The sequence below is a fragment of the Camelus bactrianus genome, chromosome 7, assembly GCF_048773025.1.
Source record: "Camelus bactrianus isolate YW-2024 breed Bactrian camel chromosome 7, ASM4877302v1, whole genome shotgun sequence".
Classification (NCBI taxonomy): Eukaryota; Metazoa; Chordata; class Mammalia; order Artiodactyla; family Camelidae; genus Camelus; species Camelus bactrianus.
Window position 1 is genome coordinate 83,457,877 of NC_133545.1, and position 12,125 is coordinate 83,470,001.

The 12,125-nt window shown below is 53.8% G+C and overlaps 2 protein-coding genes across 13 annotated transcripts in view; one reads left to right on the forward strand and one right to left on the reverse strand.

Annotated features, from left to right (window-relative positions):
* CAMK2B (calcium/calmodulin dependent protein kinase II beta) overlaps positions 1 to 12,125 on the reverse strand; it is an 89,471-nt gene that overhangs the window by 56,024 nt on the left and 21,322 nt on the right. For all 12 annotated transcript variants that reach the window (XM_074367733.1, XM_074367738.1, XM_074367737.1 and 9 more), the window contains exon 2: positions 1,726 to 1,820. In XM_074367733.1, coding sequence (XP_074223834.1) covers positions 1,726 to 1,820 — 95 coding nt within the window. The remainder of the gene's footprint in view (positions 1 to 1,725; positions 1,821 to 12,125) is intronic.
* OGDH (oxoglutarate dehydrogenase) overlaps positions 1 to 12,125 on the forward strand; it is a 349,298-nt gene that overhangs the window by 46,868 nt on the left and 290,305 nt on the right. The gene's annotated exons all lie outside the window — the stretch shown is intronic.

The window sequence follows — 12,125 nt, forward strand, 5'->3', positions numbered from 1 at the left end:
CCACACACACACAGGGCTGTAGCGGCTTATCTGGATGTGTTCACTCACCACCGTGTCCTCTGTGCTGGGCACATGGGAGGGGCTGGGTACACCTGGTGGATGAGTGAGGGTCTCCCCTAGGGAGAGGCCATCTGAAGTCTAAGGGACTTAGTCCGGGGGACCTCTGAAGGTGGGCTCTCTCTCTTCCTGTGGCCTGGCATGAGACTACAGAATGAGAAGGAACATTCCTCCTGCTTTAGGAACTTCGTATGCATGGGCACATCCTTCTGAAAACACTTACCACCGCTGTCCCACCCGTGCCGCCCACCCAATGTCAGGGAACACGGAAGCTCCCCTGAGTTCCGGGGGCTCAGTGCACACAGCAAGCGCTCAGTAAATGTTAGCTTTAGCGTTATTATCATTATTACAGTTCAGTTGAGAGATCTGAGCTTCCCCGACACACATGCCCCCGGGCTGCCCTGGCTCACGCACCACTCCTCTCCATGGTGCCCTCTCCCAGCACCAGCAGCCGGCACGAGGGCTTGGGACTGGCCCTACCAGGCACGGTCTGGGAGAGGAGTGCCCTCCCCTGGAGACACTCAGCCCCTGGTCCACAGCAGGCTCCCAAACACCACCTACACACAGCTTAGTGAACCGCACAGCGGGCTGGGCTGCCCCCACAGGCTGCTGGGCTGGCATCCGCAGACCCCACACACGGAGGCGTTCTCAGCACCGACAGCAGGGAGGGATTCGGGCCAGGGCTGCCTACTGTCAGGGCCTCTTCGCAGGAGGAAGAGCCTCTCAGTTAGCTCAGATTGGGTCTGGATGCTAATGGGGATCGCAGGTGTACCGGGAGGCGGGAGAGCCGCAGGCCAGGGCTTAGCTCAGCTCTCTCTGCCTGCGGGTCACCCAGCCCCCTGTCTGACCCCAGGGGTCAGAGACCCTTGGGACCCCCCCACAGCACTGGGGGGTGGTAGTCGTGCTGCCACCTCGCTGAGACAGCCCACACCTCCACACCCACATTGGTTCCCGACCCTTCACGCCTGCACTTCAAGCTCTGCCGTCACCTGCTCAGGGTGGCACCTCCACCACGGCCTTGTCACAGTTGTTCACCCCACGTCCCTTGCCCCCAGGTCCCACCCTATCCCCCACCAAATGGAATACCATCGGATCCCAGGAGGACGGGGGTCTGTCTGTCTGCCCAGAACGGGCCGTCCCTTGGCAACGGCTTTGGAGGTGCTGGATGGGGTGAGGTCACATGCCCAGGGCCAGCTCTGGGCCAGCACCACGCCCAGCCCTGCAGGCCCACCAAGCTCACCCCAGCATCCCTGCATCCAGAAGACCTGCAGGGGCTGAGTTAGGAAACACGCCATTCACACCACCCCTCAAGCGCCACCCCATCACCTGAAGTCTGCAGGTCACTCAGTCCTCCTGTGGCCCACAGTTCTTGGGCAAATGACATTATCTGACCTGGCAACCACATGCCTCTCCCCTTCCAGCCCTGGTGAGATGAGGTAGAGGCTCCATGAGCCCCTACACCAGAGCAAAAGTACAATCCAGATCTGAAGATGCATGGGTGCCCCTCCCTCCCCGCCCCATTCGGCTGGAGGCATCGTGCGCATCCCACTGTGGCCACGAACCCCGATCCCCCTGTGCCCACGTCTGAGCCACAGGCCGAGCCCCATCCCGCAGCACGGGCTCCGGCCCCTGTGCCCGGCCACGCCGGCCAGCACAGCCATCCCCTACCTCTGGCCGATAGCTTCTTGGTGTTGATGATCTTGGCTGCGTACTCATGGCCGGTGCAGAGCTTGACACAGCGTCGGACCACAGAGAAAGCCCCCCTGGGGAAGAAATGGGAAACAGAGACAGAGGGCTGATTAATCCCCCAGTGAACACCGACCACCCAGTCACGGGGCCTCAGGCAGAGATCTGTGCCAGGAAGGGGCGTCCCTCTCCAAATGACTCCCAGCCCGTCCCACCTGGCACCAGCCTGACAGGGGCCCCTTCTCCCAGCAGCTGGCAGATCCCAGCACCTGCGAGACCCCCAGCCTCGGCATCCTTACGGGCCAGCTGGGCCGAGGGGCCGTCCGGGGGTCTCTGAGCGTGCATCCTCCCATGCCTTAAGCCAAGTCCAGGAGACCCAGCGAGTCCCCCCAGAGCAATGAGCACTGGCTCGGCTCCAGACAGTGGAGCACACTGGTGCAGCCTGTGGGGACTCATTGAAGGTTTTGGAGGGAGGGAGAAGCAGCACATAATTAAGTTCAAAGCTGAAGGAGACGGTCCCCTCCCCCGGATCCTACACCAACAGTGTCCCGCGTTACAGCAGAGGCTGCCGGTCCCACAGTAGAGGACACATTTACCCGCCCACAGCATCACGGGCAGGGACCAGCCAGGGAGGCAAAGAGGAAGAAACCCAGGAGAATGGGTTACCGCTGCCGAGTCCATCCAAAGGGCCTGCGGGCAACCCACAAATGCTGAGCCTTGAGAGGAGGAAGGCTTGCATGGGGGGCAGAGCAGGCCAGAGCGCAGACCGCAGGCCCGCCTGGTCCGGGGCAGGCGTGCGGCACGGGCCGGAGGGAGCCTGGGGCCCATCAGAAGGTCCTCCACGGCATTCAACTTGTCACCGCCCTTGGTTTAATTTGATTTCAGATCATTTTCTAGAAACATTAGACCCAGCACATGTGAGACACGGCCAGAATAGGAAATGTCTCGGGGAGGGTCTCAGTCCAGACAAGAGGCGCCCGGGGCGGCTGGGCACAAAGGCCACCTCTGGCTGAGCGCACGGGGCCAGTGGGGCTGGGGGCTCCCTGACCGCGGGCTCCTCCTCTGTCCTCCCTCCGCAGAGGCCCTGGAGGCACAGCCCCATCAGAACACAGACCCCCCCCCGCTGCCCACACAGCCCAAGAGCCTGTCAGTCCGGGTTCTGGGTGATGGGAGAGCAGTATCTTAAACAGGGAACGCTTTTTCACGATCATCCTTTTGGAGCCAAAACTTCATTAAGATGTATTATTCACTTTCTTAGGGAAAAAAAAAATACACTAAATCCAACTGAACATTTTCTTGATGACCAGGTCTTTACGATCAATAGTTGTGCTTGGAGCTACAGCTCTGCTTCAGCCAGACTTGGGGGCGGGGAGACTGGGGGGCACACAGTGTTCACAGTACATCCTCCGTCCCGTGTGATTTTTTCACTGTCTGCGTGGCTTACGTTCTCAAAAATACTTTTAGTTATTTTAAGGAAAAATGTAAAGAAAAGATGACTTTTTTTTTTTTTTGGATCCGTGACATTAGCTTGAGATTTTGTATACTGAGCAGGGAAAGGCCACAGGCTTCATGCAGGTCTGGGTTCAAATCCTGCTCTGTCGCATCCTGAGCCTCAGTTTCCCCATCCGTCTGAGGAGCAAGAGAGGCTCACGGGGTGGCCGTGAGGGCTGAATCAGGCCCCGCGTGGCTGCCTGCCTGGGGCTGCTTTGGCCTCGTCCTCACCAGCCCAGCCCACCCCTGGTCCATGTGTCCGCTTCCTGCTCAGAAGGGCCACGCGTCACATTTACAGGCCTGAGCTGCCCTCCTTCGCGCTCTAGCCCCCAGAGGGCACAGATAGCCAAGTACCAGCTCCACACGCCTCTGTGTGGTCGTCCAGGCTTCCTGTGCCGGAATCCGATCCCACAGTGCAGGCCTGACCCCCAGCTGGAAGTCGCAAGCGTCCAGGGGGCACATTTGTGGAAAGCTTCCAGCATGGGCAGCACCGGGTGAGGCATCAAGAGGCCCTAAGGTGCACTTGTCCCTGGAGTGGAGAGGGACTCACACGGCCCTTCCGCCAGCTGCTGTCCAGACAGAGTACACAAATGAGCGGATCCTCCCTGGCACACGGCAGGATGGGCAGAAATGAAGTGAATGAGAGCCAACAGCCAGATGGACGATCCCGGACAGGCTGCCCCCCCTGCCCCATGTCCTCCCACGTCAGATTCTGCTTTCTCCTCCGCAGAAGGCGCTGGGTGATGAGCGCAGGGCCAGGTGGGCAGGAGCCAGACTCTGGAGGAAACGAGGAAGGCAGCAGGCGCAGCACCCGGCATCCAGCAGGTGCTCAATAATGGGGCTCAGAAGTAGTGCTCGGGCTGGAGAAGAGCCTGCTCTGGGACACGGGCCGGCCTCTCCCGGAGTCCTGCCTGCCTGGTGGAGGGGAGGGCACCTCCGAAGCCCCTCGGGGGTAGGGCTCCTCCTGCCCAGCTGCCCAGCCTGAAGGAAAGTTCTAGAAAAAGCAGCCCTCCCCCTGGGCCCCCCCCCACACTGGCCTGCGCCTGGGCACTTGTACCCCAGTGCCCATCAAACATAAGGGGAAACATGGGCCGCCTGGAGTAGGTTCAGCTCCAGGACTGGAAGGAGGAGCAGATGGATCCCCGGGAACCCGAGTCCAGTCTTCCAGCTGAAGATGCGTGGAAGTTGCCAAGAAAGCTTGGCCCGGCACCCGGGGCAGCTCACAGGTCAGAGGATTCTCCCTGACTTGACCACCCAGAGGGAAAGGCTGGCCGGAGCGGGAGGCAGCGGGCTGTGGGAGCCCAGGGAAGCGGCTCGGCCCCAATGACCGCCTCTCCTGGACCCCAGCCCCTTGGCCCACCTCTTGCATCCCTGAAGGCAGCCTCTCTCTTGGTCATTGCTATCCCCTAGTCTCTCTCTGCCCCCACCCCAGGCAGCCGCCCCTTTCCAGGTGGCTCTGCCAGTTAACACTGATCACAAGGAGGCCCCCACAGAAGCGCCAGCACACTGATAAGCACGTGCCATGCGGGCCGTGGGCTGGGGGCCTCCAACACCCTGGACATCACAAACCAACAGTGAGGCCAACACCAGCACTGTCCTCCCTCAGAATTCAGCATCTGCCCACCAGAAACTTACAATCATTGAGTCAACAATACAGACAAAGGGCCCCGGTCTGTACCGTAAACTCATCCCCACCACCACCAGGCAAACTCCTATGCATCCTTCAAGACCCAGTTCAAATATCTCCTCTTAGAAACCTTTCCCAGCTCCCACAGGAAGTCCGCTCAGTCTCCTCTGGTCACTGTGCCCTGCGTGTGTCCTGGCACTTTGTCCATTTTATTATAATTATTTATCTGTCTGTCTCTGGCCCTCCACAGTGACTCTCCACAGGCAATTGGGATGCTGGTGTCAGGCACAGTGTCCAGACTGCAGCGTGAGAATAAGGACTGACCTACAGGCACCACAGGTCGACCGTGGAGAGCAGAGGAGCTGGGCCTCAGCAGCGGTCAGGGCAGTGGGACAAGAAAGGGGTAGCTTTCTGGGAAGACGGGGAGAGACTGGGATGGGGCCAGACTCTGGAGAGCAGGACAACAGGAGAGGGTGACCTCCCAAGGCTTCTCTGGATGGGGGTCAGGGGGGTGTCTGTGGAAGGGTGGGGGTCATCTGTGGGGTTGGGGGTGTGTGTGGGTGGAACGTCTCCTGTGGGGCTGAAGTCGTGGGGCCCCTGATCAGAGCAGGAGGGCACTGTTGTGACCAGGGCCTGGCAGACTCCCTGACCCTGAACTTGGATAGGCTGGGATGCCCATCTGCTGATGCAGAAGCAGAGAGAGGCAGGGCCGGCAGTGAGGCAGCAGGTCCCCGGGCTGCCTCCGAGGGGGGCCAGCCAGCGCTGCCCGATGCTCCGATCATCCGTGAACGGCGTGGCAGGTGGCAGCTGGCAGCTGGATCAGGAAGGCCACCTGGAGCAAGGCCGTCCAGCGCAGTTGTGGGGGAGAAGCAAGGAAGCTGGGGGTGAAGGTCAGGGAGGCGGGTCGGGAAGAGGGCAGGCCTGGTGAGGGACCACTCTAAACCTTGAGGTCGCCACGCAATGCCCAGTGGGACACCTGCAGCTGAACTCAGGTTTAAAGTGATGAGAATCATATGTTCAGATCATGAGGCCCCCAGGCACTGAGCATGTTATGGGATTTTAAAACTCAAGTAAAGCTAATTTAAAAAACAAAACACCACTTTTTCAGTCCTTACTGGCTGGCAGCTCAGAAAGATACCTCATCTACTGTGGGACCACGACCCCCGAGAGGACGGCCAGGGAGAGAGGGAGATTAATTCTGGAGCTGCCTGGGGTCTGGCCTGCTGCACACGGGCCCACAGTGACATTCAAGGGTCAGTCCCTCACCAGCAAAGAGGATGATGGCGCCTCCACAGGCCTGCGGCCATCGGCTGACCAAGCCCACTCATCACACCGGGCAGACGCAGTGGGCTGGCAGCGGCTCTCTGCCCCTGTTTACTTTTTCCTCCCTATCCAACCTGTGGCCATGCCTCTGACCGCCGCCTCCCACTCGGACGCAGACAGCCCGCTGGCCCTCAGGGGCAGGGTCTGGCCCCGGGGCTCTGAGCTGCCCCTATGCCTGCCCATCCACCCGCTGCCACCTGAAACTGGCCCCTAACATGGATTACCTGCAGCCCCCACAGATCCCCCATCGCACCTGCTTTGGGGACCTGCCTTCCCCAAGCTGTGCCAGCTGCCCGGCCTGCCCCCTGCCCACTGAGCTGAGCTGGTTTTGGTGGGAGAGGCCAGGAGGGGCGGGAGAGTCCAGTCTCACCCTGTCCCCTTGTCTTGGGTCTGGGGCTGCAGGGCTTCCTGACAATCGTCACCTGCAGCCGGTGGGGAGCCCCTGGCACGGAGCGGGCATCAGAATCGTGCAAGCCGGGAGCTCCTGCTTCTGCTTCTCAGGGCTTCGAGCTGTTTGCACAGCCCAGGCACAGACACACCGGGGGCTGAATAACCCAGGAGACGCAGTCCACACTCACACAGGCACTCTGCTCCCTCAGATGCTTGAATTCCGGACAGCCTGCCAGAGCCCAGGGCCCACGTCGGGGACCTGTCCACAGCCTTCCTACATTTTACAGCCAAAACCAGCCGGGGGCCCTTAGTAAGAAAGGACCAAACCCTTGTTTAGCTCTTTGGTAAAGGCTCGGGCACAGAGGTCCCCTCTTGATGAAAACAACCCTCCTGGATCCCCGCACCCCCGAGGCAGATCCGCCCATGAAGATCTTTCTGGAACAGGCTGAGCAGGCAGCAGGCGCACTTGGCTGCAGCAACAGTTTTACTTCCCACGTAAATTAACATTTGGGTGTTCTGAGACCAGCCCGAGGCCGTGTAAGTCCTCTCTGCCCAGTTCGATCGGCCCCCCAAGTAGTCTTGGGTCTGGAGGACGCGGGCCGGCGCGCAGGGCAGGGACAGCCCTGCAGCCCCGCACTCACCCGCCACGCCAGCGCCTTCCCTTGCTTGGATCTGTTGGTTGACACTAAATCAAGCGGCTGCTTCTTTGTGTGTGAGCTTAAATTTTTTTCCCTACCTTTGATTAAAATGACAGGGGAGGTCCTTTTATATTTTTTAATCTGGACCTAAGCCATTTGGTAGAAAATGGTCATTTCTACACGAGATGGTTGTGCGGGGTTTTTTTTTTTTTTTTTCCTGCGTATCATAATGCTTTTAAGAACAGAATCCATGCTCATGGCAGAAAATGGAGTAAGCAGTGTAGTTTCAATAGGGCGAGTTGAAGCCACCTTCACCTTTGTGTGTGTGATTTGCTGGTGGCGTCCCACGACACCCTGATCCATGTGTCTCCTGTGAGGTCTAGCCGGTAAGGAGAGCCCTGGCTCTGTGGGATTTGGGCAAGTGTGTGCCATGCTGGGCAGGAGTGAGTGATGTCCAGGGTGCAGGCCATCGATGGTACCCATCGCCCACCAACAGGATGGCGCACGGAGCTCAGGGGACCGTGTCCCACTCCTGCCCAGGGCTCAGAACATCCTGGGCTCCAGAAACAGGGTCTGAAGTAGCCAGACCAGAGACAGGAGCTTGACAACGTTTAAGTCTATTTGTGAACACCCGAGTGCCTGTGGTCTCTTGCCAGCATCCCGGCGTGCCTTCCATCAGCGCGTGAGTTCCTGCTTTGTGTTTCACGTTTTATATTTAACATCACTTCACACACAATTCCCACTCTCTGACCTAGATCACATACTTGTCATCTTCATAGTAGAGAACGTTCCTTCTATGGAGAGCCGAGGGCTTCCTCGATTGGCAGGCATTTGGGATGTGTCCAATTTCCCTTCTCATAAATGCCTGCCGTAAACAACTCGGTTATTTCTGTTAAGGGTTTATTTCCAAAGGCGCAATCACTGGCTGATTTTACAACCACACCAGCAAGGGAAACGCACGCTCATGCCACTGTCCCCACATCCAACTCTGGCCTTTCAGAAGTCCCTCCTTGGAAGCCCGCCAGCTCCCCAGCCCCTGGGACAGAAACTCAAGTCATAATTCAGCCATGTGTGCTAATGTCCTGGGGCCGCCACAGCAAAGAACCACAGACTGGGCAACTTAAACAGCAGAAGCAGATTGTTTCACAGGTCTGGAGGCCAGAGGTCAAGATCATGGTGTTGGCAGGGTTGGTTCCTTCCGAGGCTATGAGGGAGAATCTCTTCCAGGCCCTCTCTGTAGCTTCTGGGGTTTGCTGGCCATCCCTGGGGCTCTGTGGCTTGTCAAAGCATCACCCCTATCTCTGCCTTCATGTCCACATGGCTTCTCCCTGTGCGTCTCTGTCCAAATTTTCCCTTTTAATAAGGACACGGTCGTATTGGATGAAGGACCACCTTATACCTCATCTTAACTAATTAGACCTACAACAAGCTTATTCCCAATTAAGGTCGCCTTCTGAGCCGGGGTTAGGACTTCAGCATATGAATTTTGAGGAGACACGACTCAGCCCATAGCACACGCTGACCCCCCAGTTCTGCCTGGTGGAGTCTGCCTTTGTGTGTACCAGGCAAACGCTTCCCAAATTACCATCTTCAAATATTAGCTCCACGAGATGTTAACAGATGTTACATCTGTGTGCAAATAAGTTGGGGAACCAGTAAGTTGAACACTGCTTTCCTTTTTCCTTTCTTCCTTTTTTACTGCAGGACTTCTCAGGGCCTTTAACTTGGTCATCTGTACTGTGACTCCCTAACCAGGGAATATGAGGTACAGCCGTTCCCTAACTTATTTGACCAGAAAAATCTTTACGGAAAGAAGTGTCATGAGGGCCAAGAGTGAGGGGCAGAGAGGGTTTCTCATCTAAGGCCTCGACACTGAATGAATCTGTTGACAAAGAAATAAATGGCGAGGGTAGGGCCGAAACACCACCAGTCAGCCTGCTGGACACCCACCTGACATCAACCCAAACACAAGATGTGAACACCACCGTGGAGTCTGTGGGCGCATCTCAGATGGAGAAAACCCCAGCCTGGCTCCCTCCTCTGCCCCTTGGAACAGGGCACCCAGGCCCTGGCGGCTCCCCGCCCACCAGAAGCCCCCCATTCAACCATGCGGGTGGCAAGTCCCACCATTGTCCTCCTCCCTGGTGTCCCACGGAGCCAGGCCTCATCTGGAAAAGCCCCAAGAACGTCAGTTCAGAGACGACATTTCCTTTACATTTCTGACAACGCTGAGAGCAGGTGGAATGCTCCTTGAGCAGAGCAGGGGCTGTGTTCTGATCAAATAGGCTTATGGCAAAACGCGCCATAGAGTCTAAAGAGATTCAGGCGTAAAGGACCACACACGGGCACCCTTTCATGGTTCACATAAATTACTGCCATCACCGTTACTTCATACGGTCACATCAAGTTTGTGCCGTCCTACACAGATGAGAACAGCCCGACTTTGACACGTGTCCATGCCCCTGTGTTCCATTTAAACCTCCAGGGCCTCCTGCCTCACAATGTCCCCCTCAATATCACCCAGACCCACCACCCTCCCCGCCATAGCTGAGGTCCTCTGGGTCCCAGGTCTACCAGGCTCCGGACATCCTGGAGAAGTTTCCTGGAGAGCTCAAGGCAGCAAAGCTGACAAGAACAAGAGGGTGGGCACCAGCCCAGGGGACACGGTGGGCTCTGAAGGAAGTGGGACACACTGGGATTACTGAAGGCTGTGATAAAAAAAAAAGTTCTGGAAACGGATGATGGTGATGGGTTACACAAAATTGTGAATATACTTAATGCCACTAAACTATACACTTAACAATGGTAAATTTTACGTTCTGTGTATTTTACCACAATGAAGAAAAGAAAAAGTAAAGGGATGGAGAATGTATTCCATGCTAATACTAATCAAAAGAAAGAATAGCTGCGTTAATTTCAGACAGAGCTGACTTGAGCAAGGAAAATTATCAGGACTAAACAGGGGCATTACATCATGATAAGGGGGTCATTTCTCTAAGATGTAATAGTCCTCAATGTGCATACCCCCAACAGAGGAGTGTCAGACTACACGAGGCAAAACTGATAGAGTTGCAAGGAAAAGCAGACGAATCCACTATTACAGGTGGAAACTTCAATATCCACCTGCCAGAAATGGACAGACCCAGCAGGCAGAAATCCAGGAAGGACACAGTTGAACTGAAAAGCACCATCAATCAACTCGATGTAACTGACATCTATAGACGACTTCACCCAGAGACAGCAGAATACACATTTTCCTCAAGCTCACATGAACGTTCACCAAGATAGGGCACTTCTGGGCCATAAAACACATCTTGACAAATTTATAAGAAGAGACATCATACAAAGTGTGCTCTCAGATCACAACGGAATTCAACTGGAGGTGAAAAATGAAGAGATAGCTGGAAAACCCCAAAATACACAGAGATTAAACAACATACTTCCAATTAACACGAGTCAAAGAAGAAATCTCAAGAGAAATGTTTAAATATTTTAACTAAATGAAAATGAAAATAAATCTTATCAAAATTTGTGGAATGCAATAAAAACAGTGCTTAGAAAAAAATGTATTCCACAGAATGCACATATCAGAAAAGAAGATTTAAAATCAGTAACTTAAGCTTCCATCTTAGGCAACTTAAAAAGAAGAGCAAATGAAATTCAAAGTAAGCAGAAGAAAAGACGTAACAAAAGTTCGAGCAGAAATAAATGAAATTGAAAACAGGAAATCAACAGAGACAATGAAACCAAAAGTTGGTTCTTTGAACAGATCAATAAAGTTGATAAACCTTTAGCCAGGCTAAGAAAAAAAAGAGAGGACACAAATACCAGAGATGAAAGGAGAGAATGGGAAGGGTATAGCTTTAGTGGGAGAGCACATGCTTAGCATGTACAAGGTCCTGGGTTCAACTCCCAGTACTTCCATCAGAAAAAAAAAAGAGAGAGAGAGAGAGAGAGTCCATCACTACTGCTCTCCTGGAAATTAAACGGATAATAAAGAAATACTGTGAACAACTCTACATCCACAAATTTGACAATCTAGATGAAATGGACCAATTCCTTGAAAGATACACTCTGCCAAAACTCATACAAGAAGAAATAGACAAGAAAGACAGATGCTGTATGTTATCACTTGTGGAATGTGAAAAATAAAACCAATGAATGAATGTAACAAAACAGAAGCCCACTCACAGCTACAGAGAACAAACCAGTGGTTACCAGTGGGGATAGGGAGGGGGAAGGGGCTATGTATGGGCAGGGGACTAAGAGGTACAAACTATACATATAAAATAGATAAGGTACAAGAATATATTGTACAGCACAGGGAATACAGCCAATATTTTATAACAATTTTAAATGGAGTATAATTTATAAAAATTTTAATCACTATACTCTACACCTGAAACTAATATAATATTGTAAATCAACTATACCTCAATTTTAAAAAGTAAAAAAAAAAGAAGAAATAAACAATCTGAATAGACATGTCTATTAAAGAAGTTGAATCAATAATAACATTACAAGAAAAGAAAACTACAGATCAATATTTCTCATGAACACAGATGCAAAAATCCTTAACAAAATGCTAGCTAATTAAATGCAACAATGTATAAATAGAGTTATACATCATGACCAAGTAGGATTTACCTCAGGTACGCAAGGTTCCACATTTGAAAATCAATTAATGTAATCCATCGCACCGACTGACTTAAAAAGAAAATCACATGATCGTATCAATAGACGTAGAAAAAGCATTTGACAAAATCCAACACCCATTCATAATAAAACTCTCAGCAAACGAGGAACAGAGGGGAACTTTCTCAAATTGATAAAGAGCATTGTCTTAGCTCCGGCTGTCATAACGAAATATCACAGAGTGGGTGGCTTAAACAACAGACATTTATTTATTTTCC